The 19,490-nt window shown below is 45.0% G+C and overlaps 1 protein-coding gene across 1 annotated transcript in view; it reads right to left on the minus strand.

Moving 5' to 3' along the window:
* STPG1 (sperm tail PG-rich repeat containing 1) overlaps window positions 1–19,490 on the minus strand; it is a 146,268-nt gene that overhangs the window by 115,500 nt on the left and 11,278 nt on the right. The window contains exon 2 of the mRNA XM_082244545.1: window positions 10,112–10,195. Coding sequence (XP_082100671.1) covers window positions 10,112–10,193 — 82 coding nt within the window. The 5' untranslated portion in view covers window positions 10,194–10,195. The remainder of the gene's footprint in view (window positions 1–10,111; window positions 10,196–19,490) is intronic.

Genomic DNA, 19,490 nt, shown 5'->3' on the forward strand with positions numbered 1-19,490 from the left:
CAGGGAAAGAAAGAGGGGGTGACCAGGAGAGAGGGGGGTGACAGGGAGAGAGAGGAGGTGATAGGAAGAGAGGGGGAGGTGACAGGGAGAGAGAGGGGGTGACAGGATGAGAGAGAGAGAGAGGGTGACAGGGAGAGAGAGAGGGGTTGCATGAAGAGAGAGGAGGGTGACAGGGAGAGAGAGGGGTAACAGGGAGAGATGGGGGTGACAGGGAGAAAGGGAGGGTGACAGGGAGGGTGGGTGACAGGGAGAGGGGGGTGACAGGGACTGAGGGAGTTGACAGGGAGAGAGGGGGTGACAGGGAGAGAGAGGTACAATGTAAACACAGATGACCCTGCACATTATAACCTATCATGGGGGGGAGGGACATACAGGCTGCACACTACAGAGGATGGTGGTGAGGGAGTATATCCAGGGAGGACACAAGTTGAGCACAGCTCCCCGGGGGACACACAGTAGCTCTCTGTACCTGAGGCTAGCCAGGCCTTCCGTCACTGCAGAGTACATTCACCCACCACTGAACTGCCTGGAGCTGTCTAGAGGAGCCGACTCATGAGGTCATGTGGGCGGAGGCGGAGCCCTGTGACGAGGGGAGCCGCCTATCCACGGAGCTCTGACACTGACTGTCACCGCCAGCCTGGCCCTGGACACAGACAGAGAGCTGCGGCTTCCGGGATTGGAGCGGGGGGCGTAGGCCGCCGGGGGCGCAGGCTGAACGGAGGAGCGGTATTCACTGCGTCTGCTACAGTACACTGCCAGTGTTTTTGCGCCCCCCCCCCCCCCTCGGCCCATTCTGGCCAACCCCACGGTACGCCCCTGGTTGTAAACCCGCACATATACCCAGTGTATAAACAGCCTCAGATGATACACAGAGATTAAACAAACCGTCCTACATAGGTTTTACTTGTTTATCTGCTGTCTTCTCCTCTCTACACTCCTTCAAAAGGGCAGATCGTGTTAAAAAAAATCTTTCTTAATTTGTCAGGAGCACAGAGGAGGGGGCGGATTACATTGCAGTTACATTGTATAAGAGCTGTTTGGAGGAAAGAAACGCACCTCCCTCCACACAGCAGAAGAACTGTGTTCTGAATAGACAAGCTCCATTCTGAACCTTAATCCCCCCCAACCGACACAAATTTATCTCACGTGTGGAAAAACTTCTCAGAAGGGACTCATGCTGATAACAGAGGAACAAGCACCAGAGAGAAACAACATCTAGTGTTATGGAGAGAGGTAAGTAAACACTACAGATACAGTGGGGGATATGATTATTTTATCCCCTGCAGATTTTGTAAGTTTGCCCACATACAAATAAATAAAAGGTCTATCATAGGTGTATTTTAAATAAAAGAGACAGAATATCAACCAAAATCCAGAAAAAACAAATGATACAAATGTTATAAATTGAGTTGCAGTTCAGTAAGTAAAATAAGTATTTGATCCACCAAGCAAAACATGACTTAGTACTTGGTGGAGAAACCCTTGTTGGCAAGCACAGAGGTAAGATATTTCTTGTATTTGTAACCATGTTTGCACACATCTCAGGAGGGATTTCGGTCCACTCTTCTTTACAGATATTTTACAATCCTTAAGGTTTATTGGCTGCTGCTTGGCAACTTAAAGTTTCAGCTCCCTCCATACATTTTCTATAGGATTAAGAGCTGGAGACTGGCTGGGCCACTCCGTGACCTTAATGTGCTTCTTTTTGAGCCACTGCTTTGTTGCCTTGGCGGTATGTTTTGGGTGCACTCTCTGGGCTCCCGCATGGCAAGAGGAAGCTGCAGTTTGAGAAGATGCAGCTCTTTCCCCTCCTCCTGGCAATTTCTCTCTGGGATATGCAAAGCTCTTGATTACAGTAGAGTCTCTTTCATCTGGACTACAGTTTCCACAGTGAAGTGCTGCCTGACTCTATTGAACTGTTCATGCTTAGCAGCTCCCTGCTCACCTGAACCAGGACTAAATGTCTATAATGGAAATAACATTGTATATTGAGTACATGACCAGTTTTCTACTTTCTGTGACCTTAGAGCACAGGTGTCAAACACAAGGCCCGTGGGCCGAATGCGGCCCCCCAGGCCTTTTCATGTGGCCCCCGCACCTCTCCTGCAGCTGCGGTATCCCCCCTTGTCTCTGCCCCCACCTTGTCTCTGTAGTTGGCGGCAAAGAGGACAGAACTCCTTTGCCAGATCCTGCTATTCTCTATGCAGCTGCAGAAGGGGTCGTCTTTGCCCCCCCCCCTTCTAAGCAGTCCGCAGCAGAGAGAAGGGCGGAACTCCTCCTACAGATCCTGCACCTCTCTGTGCAGCCGCAACACCACCTTGCCTCTCCCTCCCCTGATCTCAGCATTCAGCAGACTTTGGAAGCTGACTCCAGCCTTCCTCTGGTTCTCCTCCAAACCCTGCACTTCTTCCCAGATCTACCTGCATCATCTTTTAGGCAGCACCACAAGGTAAGGGGGTGCATTGTGATATAAGGAAGGGTGGGTGACTCTTGACTTCTGATGGTGCGGGGGGCTCTTGACACCTCATGTAAGGGTGTAAGGGGGCGTGGAATGCTTTGGACATCAAATCCTAAAGATATAACCGGCCCTTTGAGGGCAACCATAATGCTGATGTGGCCCACGATGAAATTGAGTTTGACACCCCTGCCTTAGAGAATGCCCAATGTAATGCTCAGCGCCAGGGTTGCCCACTTCCTGAAGTGAAATCTACTGACACAACACAAAAAACTGTTTACTGACAGAGCCAATTTTTTACTGATAGGGCAGAAATTTTTTTACATGAATGTAAGTTTGATATAACCCAGCAAGGAGTCACCCCTTACTTTAGAGTCTGCAGAGTTCACCTTTACAGTGCAAGAGGGAATTCTGCGGACCCTGATGTAAAAGAGAACACTGTGGACTCTCATGTAAAGGAGAACTCTGTTGTAAAGGGAAATTCCAATGTAAGGGGATCTCTGGTCACCCCTCTCTTGCACAAGAGTCCACAGAGCTCACCTTTAGATCACAGTCCACAGAGTTCCCTTTTACATCAGAGTTCCCCTTTATACTACAGTCCAAAAAGTTCTCTCTTACTTCAGAGTCCACAGAGTTCCACCTTACATCAGAGCCTGCAGGATTCCTCCTTACGGTGCAAGGGGAACTCTGTGGACCCTGATGTAAAGGGGAATACTGTGGACCATGATGTAAGCAGGAAAGCTGCAAACCCACGAGAGCCCCTTCTTACTTCAGAGTCTGCATCGTTCAACTTGACATCAGAGTTCCTACTTTTATCAGGGTCTGCAGAATTGCCCTTTAAATCAGAGTTCCCCATTACATCAGGCTCCACAGAGTTATCCCTTGCACTGTAAGGGGGAATCCTGCAGACTATGATGTAAAGGGGAACTCTGAGGACACTGATTTAAGGGGGAAAGCTAGGAACTTTAATGTGGGAGGGGGACTCTGCTGACCACAGACCACCTTCGGCAGAGTGAATACACTATGGTGAAAGGAACCCTTTATATCAGTGCTCCCCCTTACCTTAGTGTGTTCACTCCCCCCTTACATCAGCCCCCCCCCCCCAAGAGAGACTGTATGGCCTAGCTTAAGACTGGAGTAATGTCCTCCATAATCTCCTCTATAAGAATACTTTTTCGCTCGGGTGCAGACCAGGCTCAGTCAGACCGTCCTATGGCATCTTGCTCCTCCTCTGTTAAGTCATCACCACTACCTCTCTGAATCTTGTTTCTTGAGTCCTCCCCCACCAGTCCTCTCCAGTCCAGTCCTGGCTGGGCTCAGACTCCTGAGTCCCAGCTCCCTCGGCCCTGCTGCAAGTCATACAAGGTGCCAACCAGCGTCATGGCGCCACTTCATGTCACTTCTCAGGCCCCAGAAGGCTGCAGGATCATTCACAAAGCAATTTGCAAAGCTTAAGGATGAGCAGTGGGCTATGAAGCCGTAAGGAAACATGTAAGCCCACATGTAAACATGCCAGTGCCAGGAACCTGAAGACTGGTAAAAAAACAGTTCGGGTGAGAACCAGTTTGGGTGAGGACAGTGCTGGACCCCTGGACAGGTAAGTGTCCTTTTAAGTAAAGTCAGCAGCTACATTATTTGTAGTTTCTGACTTTAAATTTTTTCGATCAGAACAAAGAACGGCTTTAAGACCAGCACTGAGCTGGTATACACAGAGATGCTACTGCGCAAAGTGGGGAATGTCTGTACTGGGAAGCAGGTTTGCCAACTGTCCGTAAAGTTAAAGACAGTTTGTAAATATCTTACGATTTACAAACTGTCTGTAAATATCTGCTACGGACATTGGCCGCCTGTAAAAAATATGGCCGCGGGCTGGCTATAGGGTGACCACGTGTCCCGGATCGCCCGGAACAGTCCCGCATTTGGAGAGTCTGTCCCGGGTCCCGGTCACCCTCATTCCGGGACAATGCAGTGTCCCGGAATGATCTGAGCCCGTGAGCCGCCGTCCGCCGACCGCTGCTGTCAGCCCACCATGACAATAAAGTCGTGCTTCTCCGGCGCCGGCCGATGACGTAGCCAGCAGTGTTGTTGCTGTGAGGAGAGCAGTGATCAATGGGCTGACATTGACATGAGCGGGTTACATAGACTGTGTGTCCACCTCGGGCTGGTAGCCCGGGTATGGGGGGCTCCGGTACAAGTTCGTCCAGTCAGACTCTTCCACATTGATCCCCGGTGTCTGGCTTACGCCAAGCAACTCTGTCTGGGCCAAATTAGTAAGGTAATTCTCCTGTACTACAAGTCCCAGCGTGGCCTGAGAGTTCACACTGGAGGGGGTGGGCCTGTATGGTGTCTCCTGTACTCACATTACCCTGGGCTCACACTTGGGGCTTATTGACATCAGCAGGCAGGTACGTTTTAAATGCAGGAGAAACACACATGCAGGAGAAATGATTGTATTCTAATGGGCCAGCTTCACACCATTGTAATGCATTTATGTGCGTTTAATAAAAGTACAGTGTGCTGCATTGTTCTGCCCCACAAACAGCTGTAAGTTGAAATGAAGAAAATGATTATTGAAAATGGGTGCAAACGCAGAGATTTTGGTGCAATCGAGCCCTTAGTGTTTTTGTAAATATATGCAAAATCGTGCTGTGCATTTCCATGAGTTCTGCGTTGAGTGTAGGGGGCAGCCCTTTCATTTGAATGGCCGGCCCTTCGTGCGACAAAGCCGGATGAAGTAGCTCATGCAACATTTTAAGCTTGGAGATTTGCGTGTTTTGCCACATGTAATGGCCCATACACACGATAGGGAAATCGGAAGCAAAAGTTTGTCCGACGAACGGATCGCTGGTATGGTGCTTTTGACAGCCGATTACGCACTTGGGAAAGTAAGTGTCCTTGAATGGCAGTTAGGAAATGTGGTCACCCTAGCTGGCTATGGAACTGTGCATGTGCAATTTGCAAACACTCTGCAAATTTGGGTGTTCAGGGAAAGGCCGAACAGGCAAATGTTTGGCCCGAACTCATGCTCGGGACGAACTGTTTGCAAGATAAGTAGCAGAATGTGTTTTATATGCCACATATGCCCATTGCATATGTGTGAAATATCTCATTAAAGTGTCAAAAAAAAAAACATTTTTTGTAATTTTCTGAAAACTTGTGGCAAAAAATAAAATCTTCCATTTCCAAAAGGGGGTGTTTGTCTGCCCTTGCATTTTAGCACCCAATAAATGTGATCAGTCAGAGAGTAAAAGCTGCGTAAATTCCAGTATATACAGTATCTCACAAAGTGAGTACACCCCTCACATTTTTGTAAATATTTTATTATATCTTTTCATGTGACAACACTGAAGAAATGACACTTTGCTACAATGTAAAGTAGTGAGTGTACAGCTTGTATAACAGTGTAAATTTGCTGTCCCCTCAAAATAACTCAACACACAGTCAATAATGTCTAAACCGCTGGCAACAAAAGTGTGTACACCCCTAAGTCAAAATGCCCAAATTGGGCCCAAAGTGTCAATATTTTGTGTGGCCACCATTATTTTCCAGCACTGCCTTAACCCTTTTGGGCATGGAGTTCACCAGAGCTTCACAGGTTGCCACTGAAGTCCTCTTCCACTCCTCCATGATGACATCACAGAGCTGGTGGATGTTAGAGACCTTGCACTCCTCCACCTTCCGTTTGAGGATGCTCCACAGATGCTCAATAGGGTTTAGGTCTGGAGACAATCTTGGCCAGTCCATCACCTTTACCCTCAGCTTCTTTAGCAAGGCAGTGATTGTCTTGGAGGTGTGTATGGGCTGTTATCATGTTGGAATACTGCCCTGCGCCCCAGTCTCTGAAGGGATGGGATCATGGTCTGCTTCAGTATGTCACAGTACATGTTGGCGTTCATGGTTCCCTCAAAGAACTGTAGCTCTCATGCAGCCCCAGACCATGACACTCCTACCACCATGCTTGACTGTAGGCAAGACACACTTGTCTTTGTACTCCTCACCTGGTTGCTGCCACACACGCTTGACACCATCTGAACCAAATAAGCTTATCTTGATCTCATCAGACCACAGAACATGGTTCCAGTAATCCATGTCCTTAGTCTACTTGTCTTCAGCAAACTGTTTGCAGTCTTTCTTGTGCATCATCTTTAGAAGAAGCTTCCTTCTGGGACGACAGCCATGCAGACCACTTTGATGCAGTGTGCGACGTATGGTCTGAGCACTGACAAGCTGACCCCCACCCCTTCAACCTCTGCAGCAATGCTAGCAGCACTCATACGTCTATTTCCCAAAGACAACCTCTGGATATGACGCTGAGCATGTGCACTCAACTTTGGTCGACCATGGTGAGGCCTGTTCTGAGTGGAACCTGTCCTGTTAAACAGCTGTATGGTCTTGGCCACCGTGCTGCACCTCAGTTTCAGGGTCTTGGCAATCTTTTTATAGCCTAGGCTATCTTTATGTAGAGCAACAATTATTTTTTTCAGATCCTCTGAGAGTTCTTTGCCATGAGGTGTCAAGTTGAACTTCCAGTGACTAGTATGAGAGAGTGAGAGTGATAACACCAAATTTAACACACCTGTGCCCCATTCACACCTGAGACCTTGTAACACTAATGAGTCACATGACACCGGGGAGGGAAAATGGCTAATTGGGGCCAAATTGCACATTTTGACTTACGGGTATACTCACTTTTGTTGCCAGCGGTTTAGAGATTAATGGCTGTGTGTTGAGTTATTTTGAGGGGACATCAAATTTACACTGTTATACAAGCTGTACACTCACTACTTTACATTGTAGCAAAGTATAATTTCTTCAGTGTTGTCACAGGAAAAGATGTAATAACATTTTTACAAAAATGTAAACACTTTTGTGAGATACTGTATACCATATATATGAGGTGAATGGAATCAGAAAACAAACAAAACAGAAGATACAAACAAATTTTATTGGCGTTCAAAATAATAACCATCCTTCACAACACATTTTTGGCAGCATTCTTAACCACTTAAGCCCCGGAGGATTTGGCTGCTAAACGACCAGAGGGCATTTTGCGATTCGGCACTGCGTGACTTTAACGGACAATTGCGCGGTCGTGCGACGCTGTACCGAAACGAATTTGGCGTCCTTTTTTTCCCACAAACAGAGCTTTCTTTTGGTGGTATTTGATCACCTGTGCGATTTTTTGATCACGCGCTATAAACAAAAAAAGAGCGTAAATTTTGCAAAAATAGCAATATTTTTCCCTTTTTTTTATATGAAATTCCCCCAAAAAAAAATGTAAAAATCAAAATTTTTTAATATTTTCGGCCAATTTGTTTTATGCTACCTATGTTTGGTAAAAAAAATCGCAAAAAGCGTATTTTGATTGGTTTGCGCAAAAGTTATTGCGTTTACTAACAAAGGGAAAGATTTTTGTCATTTTTGTTGTTTTTTTTTTTAACGCGTAATGGCGGCGATCTGCGATTTTTTTTGCGGTACTGCGACATTGCGGCGGACAGATCGGACCCTTGACTGACATTTTTGACACTTTTGGGGTTACCAGTGACATTTCTACAGTAATCAGTGCTATACATATGCACTGTTACTGTAAAAATGCACTGGTAGTGAAGGGGTTAACTTTATTTGAGAGGGAGGGGCTGTGTGTGTCCCTAGGGGCGTGATTCTAACTGTGATTGGCTGTGGCTTCAACTGTATGCAGAGTGATCAATGGATCTACATAGTAGATCCATGTGATCAGCTCTCATACAGAGAGGAGAATGACAGGCAGCTTGTTTACACAAGCTGCCTGACTATCTCCCTCTCCCCCGCCGATCGCATAGTGGCCGGCGGCGATCGGGTCCGCCGGTCACGCGCGCGGGGGGGTCCGTGACCACGCGGGAGCGGGAGCGCGCCTCCGGCGGCGCGCGCTCGCTCCCTAAACCCTCACAGGCGAGCGACGTAGACCTACGTCACTTTGCCTGTGAGGGGCTGACCGCCCACGTAGATAGTCGTGCGGCGGTCGGCAAGTGGTTAAAGCTTCTGGAAACTGTCGGCAAAGGCCTCTTTAGGAATAGATCGCAGAATCGCTGTCACACATTCCTGGCTCGCTGTCCCGTCCACAGAATGTGCGCCTTTCATGACGCTCTTCAGGCAGGGAAACAGAAAGAAGTCCACAAGTGCCAGATCAGGGGAGTATGTTGGATGATCGAGAAGAGGTACGCCGCGCTGAGCCAAGAGTTGGTGCACACGGATCGCACAGTGTGCAGCAGGTACGTTATCATGTAGCAACATCCACTGTCCAGTTCTGTGCAACTCTGGCAGACCTCAGCGGATGTGTTGTAGAAACCGTTTCAAAACTTCCTCGTGGACGGTTTGACCCACAGGAACAAATTCCTTATGGATGATGCCATCATTGTCGAAGAAGGCAATAGAGTCAGTCACCGATCTCATGCCAGCATTTGTTGCACTCGCTCGATCATGTCTGGGGTTCTGCCGGTCTAAGGCCGACCCGAACGTGGCTCATCCTCAGTCGTTTCCTTCCCATCACAAAAGCATTTGAACCAGTCATAAACACATTTTCTGCTCACGGCTCCCATCCAGTACACTTGCACCAACATTTCAAAGTTCTCTTTTGCGGCTTTCCCTAATTTGTAACAGAACTTGATGTTCACTCGTTGCTCCATTGCACTATGACCCTATCTCTCACACTGACTACATTTGACTGCCCACAGTAAGTTTACCCTGATGGTCACGTATACTCCACGCTAGGTGTCGCTTCTCGGCGTGCCTCTGGATAGCCACATGCATGCACGCGCACTTGGCCCACGTTGCCGTTGAGATATCAGACCATTCATCAAACTTTTTAGACACACCATGTATACCATAGTTTGTAAACGCAATAAGTACGTTTCACACAAACCAAATAATATACACTTTTTTTTTTTACCAAAGACATGTAGCAAAGTAAATTTTGGCCTATATATTATGAACACATTTGATTTTATTGGATATATTTTATAACAGAAAGTAGAAAATATTGTTTGTTTTTCAAAATTTCCTGTTTTTTTATTTTTCATTTATATGGCAAGAAAATAAAAAAGACAGTGGTGATCAAATACCATCAAAAGAAAGCTCTATTTGTGTGAAAAAAAAACTTTAAAAATCGCATTTGCACACAGTGTTGTTAGACCATACAATTGCCAGTTAAAGTAGCACAATGCTGAATAGCAAAAGATGTGTCATGAAGGGGGTAAAACCAGGGGCGTAACTACAGGGGTTGCAGGGGTTGCAATCGCTACCGGGCCCCATGCTCCAGGGGGCCCGGTAGCAAACCAGTGGGTGAACTTCTAGGATCTCAAAGGTCACACTTGCGACCGGGCCCTGGCATTTCACCACTGTGGGGAGGCCCCAAGATTGCAGGAAGGGGTCCCACTGCAGAACTTGTGAAAGGATCCTGATGCGGGACCATAATAAAAGGCCATGCAATGAGAGTAAAGAGCCCCAGGATTAGTGGGAAGAGCCCCGGGCTTGAAGGGAAGGGCCCCGGCCAGGGGTCTGGGGGGCCCTTCATGGTTTCTTGCATCGGGGCCCTGAAGGTTCTAGTTACGCCTGTGGGTAAAACCTTCCAGAGGTCAAGTGGCCAAAGGAGGATTAAAAGTAATTTGTTTATCTTGTTACCTTTCTGCAAATGTTCTGCCCATAGGTGGTTTTTCTTCTTTGTGCTCCTCTTTCTTTGAGGTCTTACACAGGATGACATCATGCCTGTCCAAAAAAGTGACAATCCATTTAAGTCATACAGGTGTACTCAAAGTTTCACATTCTATCAGCATGTAGATGTTTTGAAAACTTTCCTAAAGCGACTCTGTCACTATATATATATATATATATATACATATATATATATATATATATATATATATATATATATACATACATATACACACACGGTATCTCACAAAAGTTAGTACACACCTCACATTTTTGTAAATATTTTATTATATCTTTTCATGTGACAACACTGAAGAAATGACACTTTGCTACAATGTGAAGTAGTGAGTGTACAGCTTGTATAACAGTGTAAATTTGCTGTCCCCTCAAAATAACTCAACACACAGTCATTACACAGGAGTTTTGTTGGGATCGGGGTTCCTTTCTTGTTTCGTTTTTTGATTGCTTTATTTTTTGCCCTATGTTATGCACTGCATTTGCCCCCATTGGGTAATTTTTTTAATAAACTGACGTTTTGTTTTGGTACTACACTATGAGGAGTCTGCCTCTCTCTGTATTTGTGTCTTCTGAGATCCATACCTAAGAGTATCTACTACAAGAACCCTTTGGGAGGACGAATGGATTATCTGATTGTAGATCACGGAGATCTCATAAGCCCTTTTTGATCTCTGCTTGCCATACGGTAAGAGGGGTCAACATCATCTGGTGAGTGTGAATCCTTTACAATCTTACAAGCACGGACAAGCACGGCAAATTTGAAAAGACTGCACTTTGCACTTTGCAAGAGTGTATTCACTTGGTGGAATTTTAAAGGAGTTAATACATAGCAATTGTTGAACTTTCTCGGACTGAATTTGCACATTATTATTATATATTTTCATATATTTTTTTATATATTTGATACTTTATATTTATTGCACTTGAGCACTTTTATTTGTTTACATTGTCATCATTATTGATAGATTATGTTCACCTAAGATTGCACTATGTTTGGTACATACTGATCTTTGAACTTGTGCTGCTGATCGCACATTGCGAATAATCTACATACACAGCCATTAATGTCTAAACCACTGGCAACAAAAGTGAGTACACCCCTAAGTGAACATGTCCAAATTAGACCCATTAGCCATTTTCCCTCCACGATGTCATGTGACTCGTTAGTGTTACAAGGTCTCAGGTGTGAATGGGGAGCAGGTGTGTTAAATTTGGTGTTATCGCTCTCACTCTCTCATATTGGTCACTGGAAGTTCACCTCATGGCAAAGAACTCTCTGAGGATCTGAAAAAAGAATTGTTGCTCTACATAAAGCTGGCCTAGACTATAAGAAGATTGCCAAGACCCTGAAACTGAGCTGCAGCACAGTGGCCAAGAACAGGCCTTGCCATGGTCGACCAAAGAAGTTGAGTGCACGTGCTCAGCGTCATATACAGTACCAGAGGTTGTCTGTGGGGAATAGACGTATGAGTGCTGCCAGCATTGCTGCAAAGGTTGAAGGGGTGGGGGGGTTATCCTGTCAGTGCACAGGCCATACGCCGCACATTGCATCAAATTGGTCTACATGGCTGTCTTCCCAGAAGGAAGTTTCTTCTAAAGATGATGCACAAGAAAGCCCGCAAACAACTTTCTGAAGACAAGCAGACTAAGGACATGGATTACTGGAACCAAGTCCTGTGGTCTCATGAGACCAAGATAAACTTATTTAGTTCAGATGGTGTCAAGCGTGTGTGGCAGCAACCAGGTGAGGAGTGCAAAGACAAGTGTGTCTTGCCTACAATCAAGCATGGTGATGGGAGTGTCATGGTCTGGGGCTACATGAGTGTTGCTGGGGAGGGAAAATGGCTAATTGGACCCAAATTGGACATTTTTACTTAGGGGTGTATTCACTTTTGTTGCCATCGGTTTAGACATTAATGACTGTGTGTTGAGTTATTTTGAGGGGACAGCAAATTTACACTGTTATAAAAGCTGTACGCTCACTACTTTACATTGTAGCAAAGTATCATTTCTTCAGTGTTGTCACATGAAAAGGTATAATAAAATATTTACAAAAATGTGAGGGGTGTACTCACTTTTGTGAGATACTGTGTATATTTCAACTTTAAATAAGTGCCGCATGTCAAGAAAAGGCTAAAGTCCCTTTGGCACTTAAGGATTTGGAATAGTTGGAATCTCAGGCAAAATCAGCTTGATTCTGCCCATGATTCCAAATCATGCTAAAATTGCGTCAAAACACGCAATGTTTGGGTGCCATTCATCGAGAGTGGTGCCCAAACACGGTGCAATTTCGCCACAATTGTAGCTTGACAAAAAAGAGTTGCTGTAAAACGCGTGTGTAATAGGGAATGGACTGCACTATGCGCAACATAAACAAAAGCACGTGAATTGCTATAAAAAAAAATCGCAAGTGGGGACATGCTTTCCCACTTCACAAAATGTGAATGGGACCTTATCTCTGCAGGAGATCAACGATTGGCGATGTGGGACAGGTAAACTTTAATGGCGGTGTGGACAGGTAAGCGTTAATGGCGGTGTGGGACAAGTAAGCGTTAATTATTTTCTGTACATTTTTTATCAAGAGACAGTCAGTTTAAATTGTATCCTGTCCTTAAATAGCAGGTGCCTCAAGGTCCCTGCACACATATTCAGTATCTTTGTAGAGCACCAGTTTGAAATCCTGGAGTGCCGAAATTGTGACCAGCACCACTTCTTCGACACACTTGAGGCTTTTGTATTGTGGCTTAGTAAAGCCACCCATCACATACCGTATGTTGCCCAATTGGCATATCCAAGTGGCAGGATGGGGTGGAACTACACAGTAAATTATAATCAAGGTAAACTATAACCATGCAAGCTCTGTTGGCAATTTCCTTTATAGTGTACCTAAGAATTTCTGGCTACTTCAGAGGCACTGCAAGGACACGGTAGGTATGCGATACTGGGAGTTGCCTGGTGCTGCCCGCCCAACCCTCTACTAGAAAACATTTTTTTCACCCCCTCCCTGCTGCAGCCATTTAACAGGTTGGGGGGGGGGTGGATTTCCCGATTACCTGACTAATGTGATTGGCTGTCACATTGGTCAAAACATCTGGAACCTGACTGCACACACTCTAAGCACAGAAACTTTAGCTCCAATGGACACATATGTGTGGTGTGTGGGTATTTTAACCACTTGCCGACCGCCGCACGCCGATCTACGTCGGCGGTCAGCCCCTCACAGGCAAAGTGACGTAGGGCTACGTCACTAGCTTGTGAGGGTCTAGGGAGCGACCGCGCGCCGCCGAAGGCGCGCTCCCGCTCCCGCGTGGTCACGGACCCCCCCGCGCGTGTGACCGGTGGACCCGATGTCCGCCGGCCACTCTGCGATCGGCGGGGGAGAGGGAGAAAGTCAGGCAGCTTGTGTAAACAAGCTGCCTGTCATTCTCCCCTCTGTATGAGAGCTGATCATATGGATCTACTATGTAGATCCGTTGATCACTCTGCATACAGCTGAAGCCACAGCCAATCACAGTTAGAATCACGCCCCTAGGGACACACACAGCCCCTCCCTCTCAAATAAAGTTAACCCCTTCACTACCAGTGTATTTTTACAGTAACAGTGCATATATATAGCACTGATTACTGTAGAAATGTCACTGGTAACCCTAAAAGTGTCAAAAATGTCAGTCAAGGGTCCGATCTGTCCGCCGCAATGTCGCAGTACCGCAAAAAAATCGCAGATCGCCGCCATTACGAGTTAAAAAAAAAAACAACAAAAATGACAAAAATCTTTCCCTTAGTCAGTAAACGCAATAACTTTTGCGCAAACCAATCAAAATACGCTTTTTGCGATTTTTTTTACCAAACATAGGTAGCATAAAACAAATTGGCCGAAAATGTTAAAAAATTTTGATTTTTACATTTTTTTGGGGGGAAATTTCATATAAAAAAAAGGGAAAAATATTGCTATTTTTGCAAAATTGACGCTCTTTTTTTGTTTATAGCGCGTGATCAAAAAATCACACAGGTGATCAAATACCTCCAAAAGAAAGCTCTATTTGTGGGAAAAAAAGGACGCCAAATTCGTTTAGGTACAGCGTCGCACGACCGCGCAATTGTCCGTTAAAGTCACGCAGTGCCGAATCGCAAAATAACCCCTGGTCGTTTAGCAGCCAAATCCTCCGGGGCTTAAGTGGTTAAGGTCCACCCTCCTTGCCACCATACATATGTGTTATGCGGTCAGTGAGCGGTTGAAGAAGAATTGATCAAATCACTATATGTATCTAAACTGGCTACATAAGATAATCCTGACAGCATTTTTTTTTTAGAGTATTAAAACTGCTGTTTATAAGTTCCAGAGGTTCTAACAAGCAGACACGTAACGGATCTTAACCTGGGTGGACAGTTTAGCAGGCTTTCTCAACCAGGGTTTCATGGAACCCTAAGGTTGCTTCAGGGGTTGCTTGGAGTTCCGTGAGCAAGGAGCAAACTCTGCCTCTCAGATAAGTTTCCACAGATACCAATGGTGTTTTTAGCCTTCTGCAAAAGAGGGATTCTTCCACTGACCACAAATGTAGGGAACATTCTTCCCAGCAGCCAGCACACTAATGTGTAGTGAGCTGTACATATAGAAATTATAAGGCCTCATGTACACTGGAGTTTTTCCTCTTTTTTCAGTTTTTTTGCAATCAAGTTTTTAAGCGTTTTTTAGTGTTAGCATTTTTCAGAAAGAAAACACTTGCTATGTAATCAGAAATTCTCAAAAAAGCTGGTTAGCCACGTTTTACCGTGTTTACCAGTGTTAGAGCATTTTTACATCTCAAAAACTCCTCTCAAAACCCTCTAGTTCTGGGAGGTTTTTTCCAGCCAGAAAACGCCCCAGCCAAAAAACACTGCTAAAAGCCTATATGTGCATGGACACATAGGATAACATACTGGGGAGGTTACTGGATGCAGAAAAATATGCCTGAAGCCAAAAACAGTAGCTGTAAAAACATCCAGTGTGCATGAGGCCTTAGCTGGGGTTTTCCAAGATCAGATACTTACATTGCCCAGTCAAAAAAAAAGTCCCACCTGGAATTATCTAAGCAACCAACTAAACTAAAGCCCCGTACACACGATAAGAAATTCGGAAGGGAAATTTCGTCCGACGACCGATCTGCCGATTTTCGGATTGTTAGTATGGTGCTTTCGACAGCCAACTCCGACTTTTTGGCTGACAGGCATTAAAATTTTTGTCCTCCGTCAACACACTTCCGATTTTCGTCTCGTTAGTACAGATTTCGACGGGGAAAAATCTTATGAGCAAGACTAGGCATGCTCAGAGATGAAAGAACACATACAAAGCAATCCAACACATGACATCACTTCTGAAGTAGAATTCTGTCATGCGGGAAAATTCGTGTGCAGTCTAGAGCACATTCCAACCAACGGGCACCACTCTGGACAAAAGACGGACGACCGGTCGGCGGAAATTCGTAGCGTGTGTACGGGGCTTAAGCATGCAGGCAGCTTACACAGATTAATTTTATCTATAGATTAATTTTAATATTAATTTTATTTATTTATTGGTTACCACAAGCGCGAGGTCATTGGTTTCAACATATCGTTTTGGATAGTTACTGCATGTGCCCCAAGAATGAAGTCAGCTGACTACCTGAATATACTGAATGACCAGGTTATTCCATCAATAGATTTTTTTCTTCCCTGATGGCACGGACATATCCCAAGATGACAATGCCAGGATTTATCTGGCTCAAATTGTGAAACAGTGGTTCAGGGAGCATGAGCCGTCGCGTCCACAAAATGTGCACCTTTCATGACGCTCTTCAAGCGGGGAAACAGAAAGAAGTCTGCAGGTGCCAGATAAGTGGAGTATGTTGGATGATCGAGAAGAGGTACGCCACCCTGAGCCAAGAATTGGTGCATATGGATCGCACAGTGTGCAGGTGCGTTATCATGCAGCAACATCCACTGTCCAGTTCTGTGCAACTCTGTCGGAACACGGCGTATGTGTTGTAGAAATCATTTCAAAACTTCCTTGTGGACGGTTTGACACACGGGAACAAATTCCTTATGGATGATGCCATCATTGTTGAAGAAGGCAATAGAGTCAGTCACCGATCTCATGCCAGCATTTGTCGCACTTGATCAATCATGTCTGGGGTTCTGCCAGTCGATGGCCGACCCGAACGTGGCTCATCCTCAGTCGTTTCCTTTCCATCAGAACAAGAACAGATACTGATAACTATACAGAAGACATGTCATTCTGCTCTTGTCTCCTTTCAGTATTGTCCTTGTTAGCATATGGACACTACAACACATATCAATTGCTCCTTGTACTGCTTTTCCCTCTCTCAGCCTAAGCCATGCTCTACAGAGGACTGCAAGGGGCTGATGCCAGCTCAAATGCAGGACCTTACACTGTTTGTATTAAAAAAAAAAAAAAAACACCTACATTTAAAGGACCACATTTTCACATTTCCACATTTTGTCATGCTACAACCGTAAAAACGTAAATGTATTTTATTGGGATTTTATGTGATATACCAACACAAAGTGACACATAATTGTGAAGTGAAAGGAAAATGATACATGGTTTTCAATTTATTTTTATAATATCTGAAAAGTGCAGCGTGCATTTGAATTCAGCTCTCTTTACTCTGATATCCCTAATCAAAACTCTAATGGAACTAATTGCCTTCCGAAGTCACCTAATTAGTAAATAGAGTCCACTTGTGTCCCTAAGCCTCGGTTTCCACTAGTGCGGCTACGAAGTCGTGCTACTTCTAGCACGACTTCGTAGCGAAAGTAAACTGCGGCTTCAGTGAGACTTGTCCCTCATATATAGAGGGAAGTCGCACTGAAGGCGGCTCAAAAGTAGTGCACGATCGACTTTTGAAGTCGCCGCAACTGAAGCCGTGGCAGTGGAAACGGGCCCCATTGAAAACAATGGGTTTTGACTTGCTGTGCGACTTGACATGTGTCAAGTCGCACCGCAAGTCGCACTAGTGGAAACCGAGCCTTAGTGAACAAACAGCATCACAAAGGCCAAGGAACACACCAGACAGGTCAGGGATAAAGTTGTGGAGAAGTTTAAAGCAGGGTTAGGTTATAAAAAAATCTCCCAAGCTTTGAACATCTCACAGAGCAAAGGAAAGAGTATGGGACCACTGCAAACCTACCAAGACATGGCCGTCCACCTAAACTGACAGGCCGGTTAATCAGAAGCAGCCAAGAGGCCCATGGTAACTCTGGAGCTGCAGAGATCCACAGCTCAGATGGGAGAATCTGTCCAAAGGACAACTATTAGTCATGCACTCCACAAATCTGGCTTGATGGAAGAGTGGCAAGAAGAAAGCCATTGAGGAAAGAAAGTCATAAGAAGTCCCATTTGCAGTTTGCAAGAAGCCTTGTGGGGGGGGGGGGGGGAGAGAGACATAACAAACATGTGGAAGAAGGTGCTCTGGTCAGATGAGACCAAAATTGAACTTTTTGGCCTAAAAGCAAAACGCTATGTGTGGGGGAAAAACTAACACTGCACATCACCCTGAATACATCATACCCACAGTGAATCACGGTGGTGGTAGCATCATGTTGTGGGGATGCTTTTCTTTAGCAGGAACAGGGAAGCTGGTCAGAGTAGATGGAAAGATGGATGGAGCCAAATACAGGACAATCTTAGAAGAAAACCTGTTAGAGTCTGCAAAAGACTTGAGACTTGAGCGGAGGTTCACCTTCCAGCAGGACAACAACCCTAAACATACAGCCAGAACTACAATAGAATACTTTTTCAAGGCACTGTAAAATTTGACCTTCACCAAATGTTTAGACCCAGGGCATTTTAAAAAACGAGTTGCAAAGCCAGTACTGACGCCAGGAAAAAGTGGTTTTAACCACTTTACCACCGGAGGATTATCCTGCTTTCCGTCCAGGCCACTTTTTGCAACTTGGCACTGTGCGACTTTAACTGATAATTGTGCGGTCATGCAACGCTGTACCCAAACTAATTTTTTTCCCACAAACAGAGCTTTGTTTTGGTGGTATTTGATCACCTTTGCGCTTTTCATTTTTTGCGATATTAATAAAAAAATTACGAAAATTTTGCGAAAAAATTGACATTTTCTACCTTGACAGTTAAAAAATATCCAATATATTCAATTTTTGTCATATATTTAGACCAAAATGTATTTAGCTACATGTCTTTGACAAAAAATTCTCAATGAGCGTATTTTTAACCGCTTTAAGACCGGAAGATTTTACCCCATTCCTGACCAGGCCATATTTTGCGATTCGGCACTGCATTACTTTAACGGACAATTGCACGGTTGTGCGATGATGTACCCAAATTAAATTTATGTCTTTTTTTTCCCCACAAATAGAGCTTTCTTTTGGTGGTATTTGATCACCTGTGCAATTTTTACTTTTTGCGCTATAAACAAAAAAATAGCGACAATTTTGAAAAAATAACAATATTTTTCCCATTTTTTTATATGAAATTCCCCAAAAAAATGTAAAAATCAAAATTTTTTAACATTTTAGGCCAATTTGTTTTGTGCTACATATTTTTGGTAAAAAAAATCGCAGCTACTAACTACGGGAAAGATTTATGTCATTTTTATTGTTTTTTTTTTAAACTAGTAATGGCGGCGATCTGTGATTTTTTTTTTGCGGGACTGCGACATTGCGGCGGACAGATCGGACCCCTAACTGACATTTTTGACACTTTTGGGGGTACCGGTGACATTACTACAATAATCAGTGCTATAAATATGCACTGTTACTGTAATAATGACACTGGCAGGGAAGGGGTTAACTTTATCGGTGATCAAGGGGTTAAATGTATGCCTGGTGCTTACTGACGTGTGTGGAGGGAGGGGATTGTGTGACACAGACACAGATCGCAGGTTCAGCAATGCTGAATCCTGTAATCTGTCCCTGCCTGTCACATAGGAGATCTGCCCGCTTTGTTTACACAAGCGGGCGGATTTCCTCACTCGATCCCAGAGCGAGCCTCCGGCGGCGTACGCGCGGCGCCGAGAGGGGGAGGAGTCCAGCGACGTAGGTCTACACCGCTGGACGATAACGAGCCAATTTGCCGCAGTACCAGCTCAGTGAGCAGTCGGCAAGTGGTTAAAAACGCGCTTTTAGAAGCGTTTTGCATTGGCGTTAATGTGCATTTAGCCACATTTAACTGCGTCAGTGTTAAGCAGAGTTTCTTTGCCCTCTTCTATTTTCCACTCCCAAAACCAAATACAGCTTAAAAATGCTTGACGCGGCCTAACACTGTATACAGTGTTAACATGCGTTTAACTGTGTCAGGCATTTTTATAGCTGTAACGCTGCAACT

The sequence above is a fragment of the Pelophylax lessonae genome (genome assembly GCF_965119305.1).
Source record: "Pelophylax lessonae genome assembly, chromosome: 2".
Lineage (NCBI taxonomy): Eukaryota > Metazoa > Chordata > Amphibia > Anura > Ranidae > Pelophylax > Pelophylax lessonae.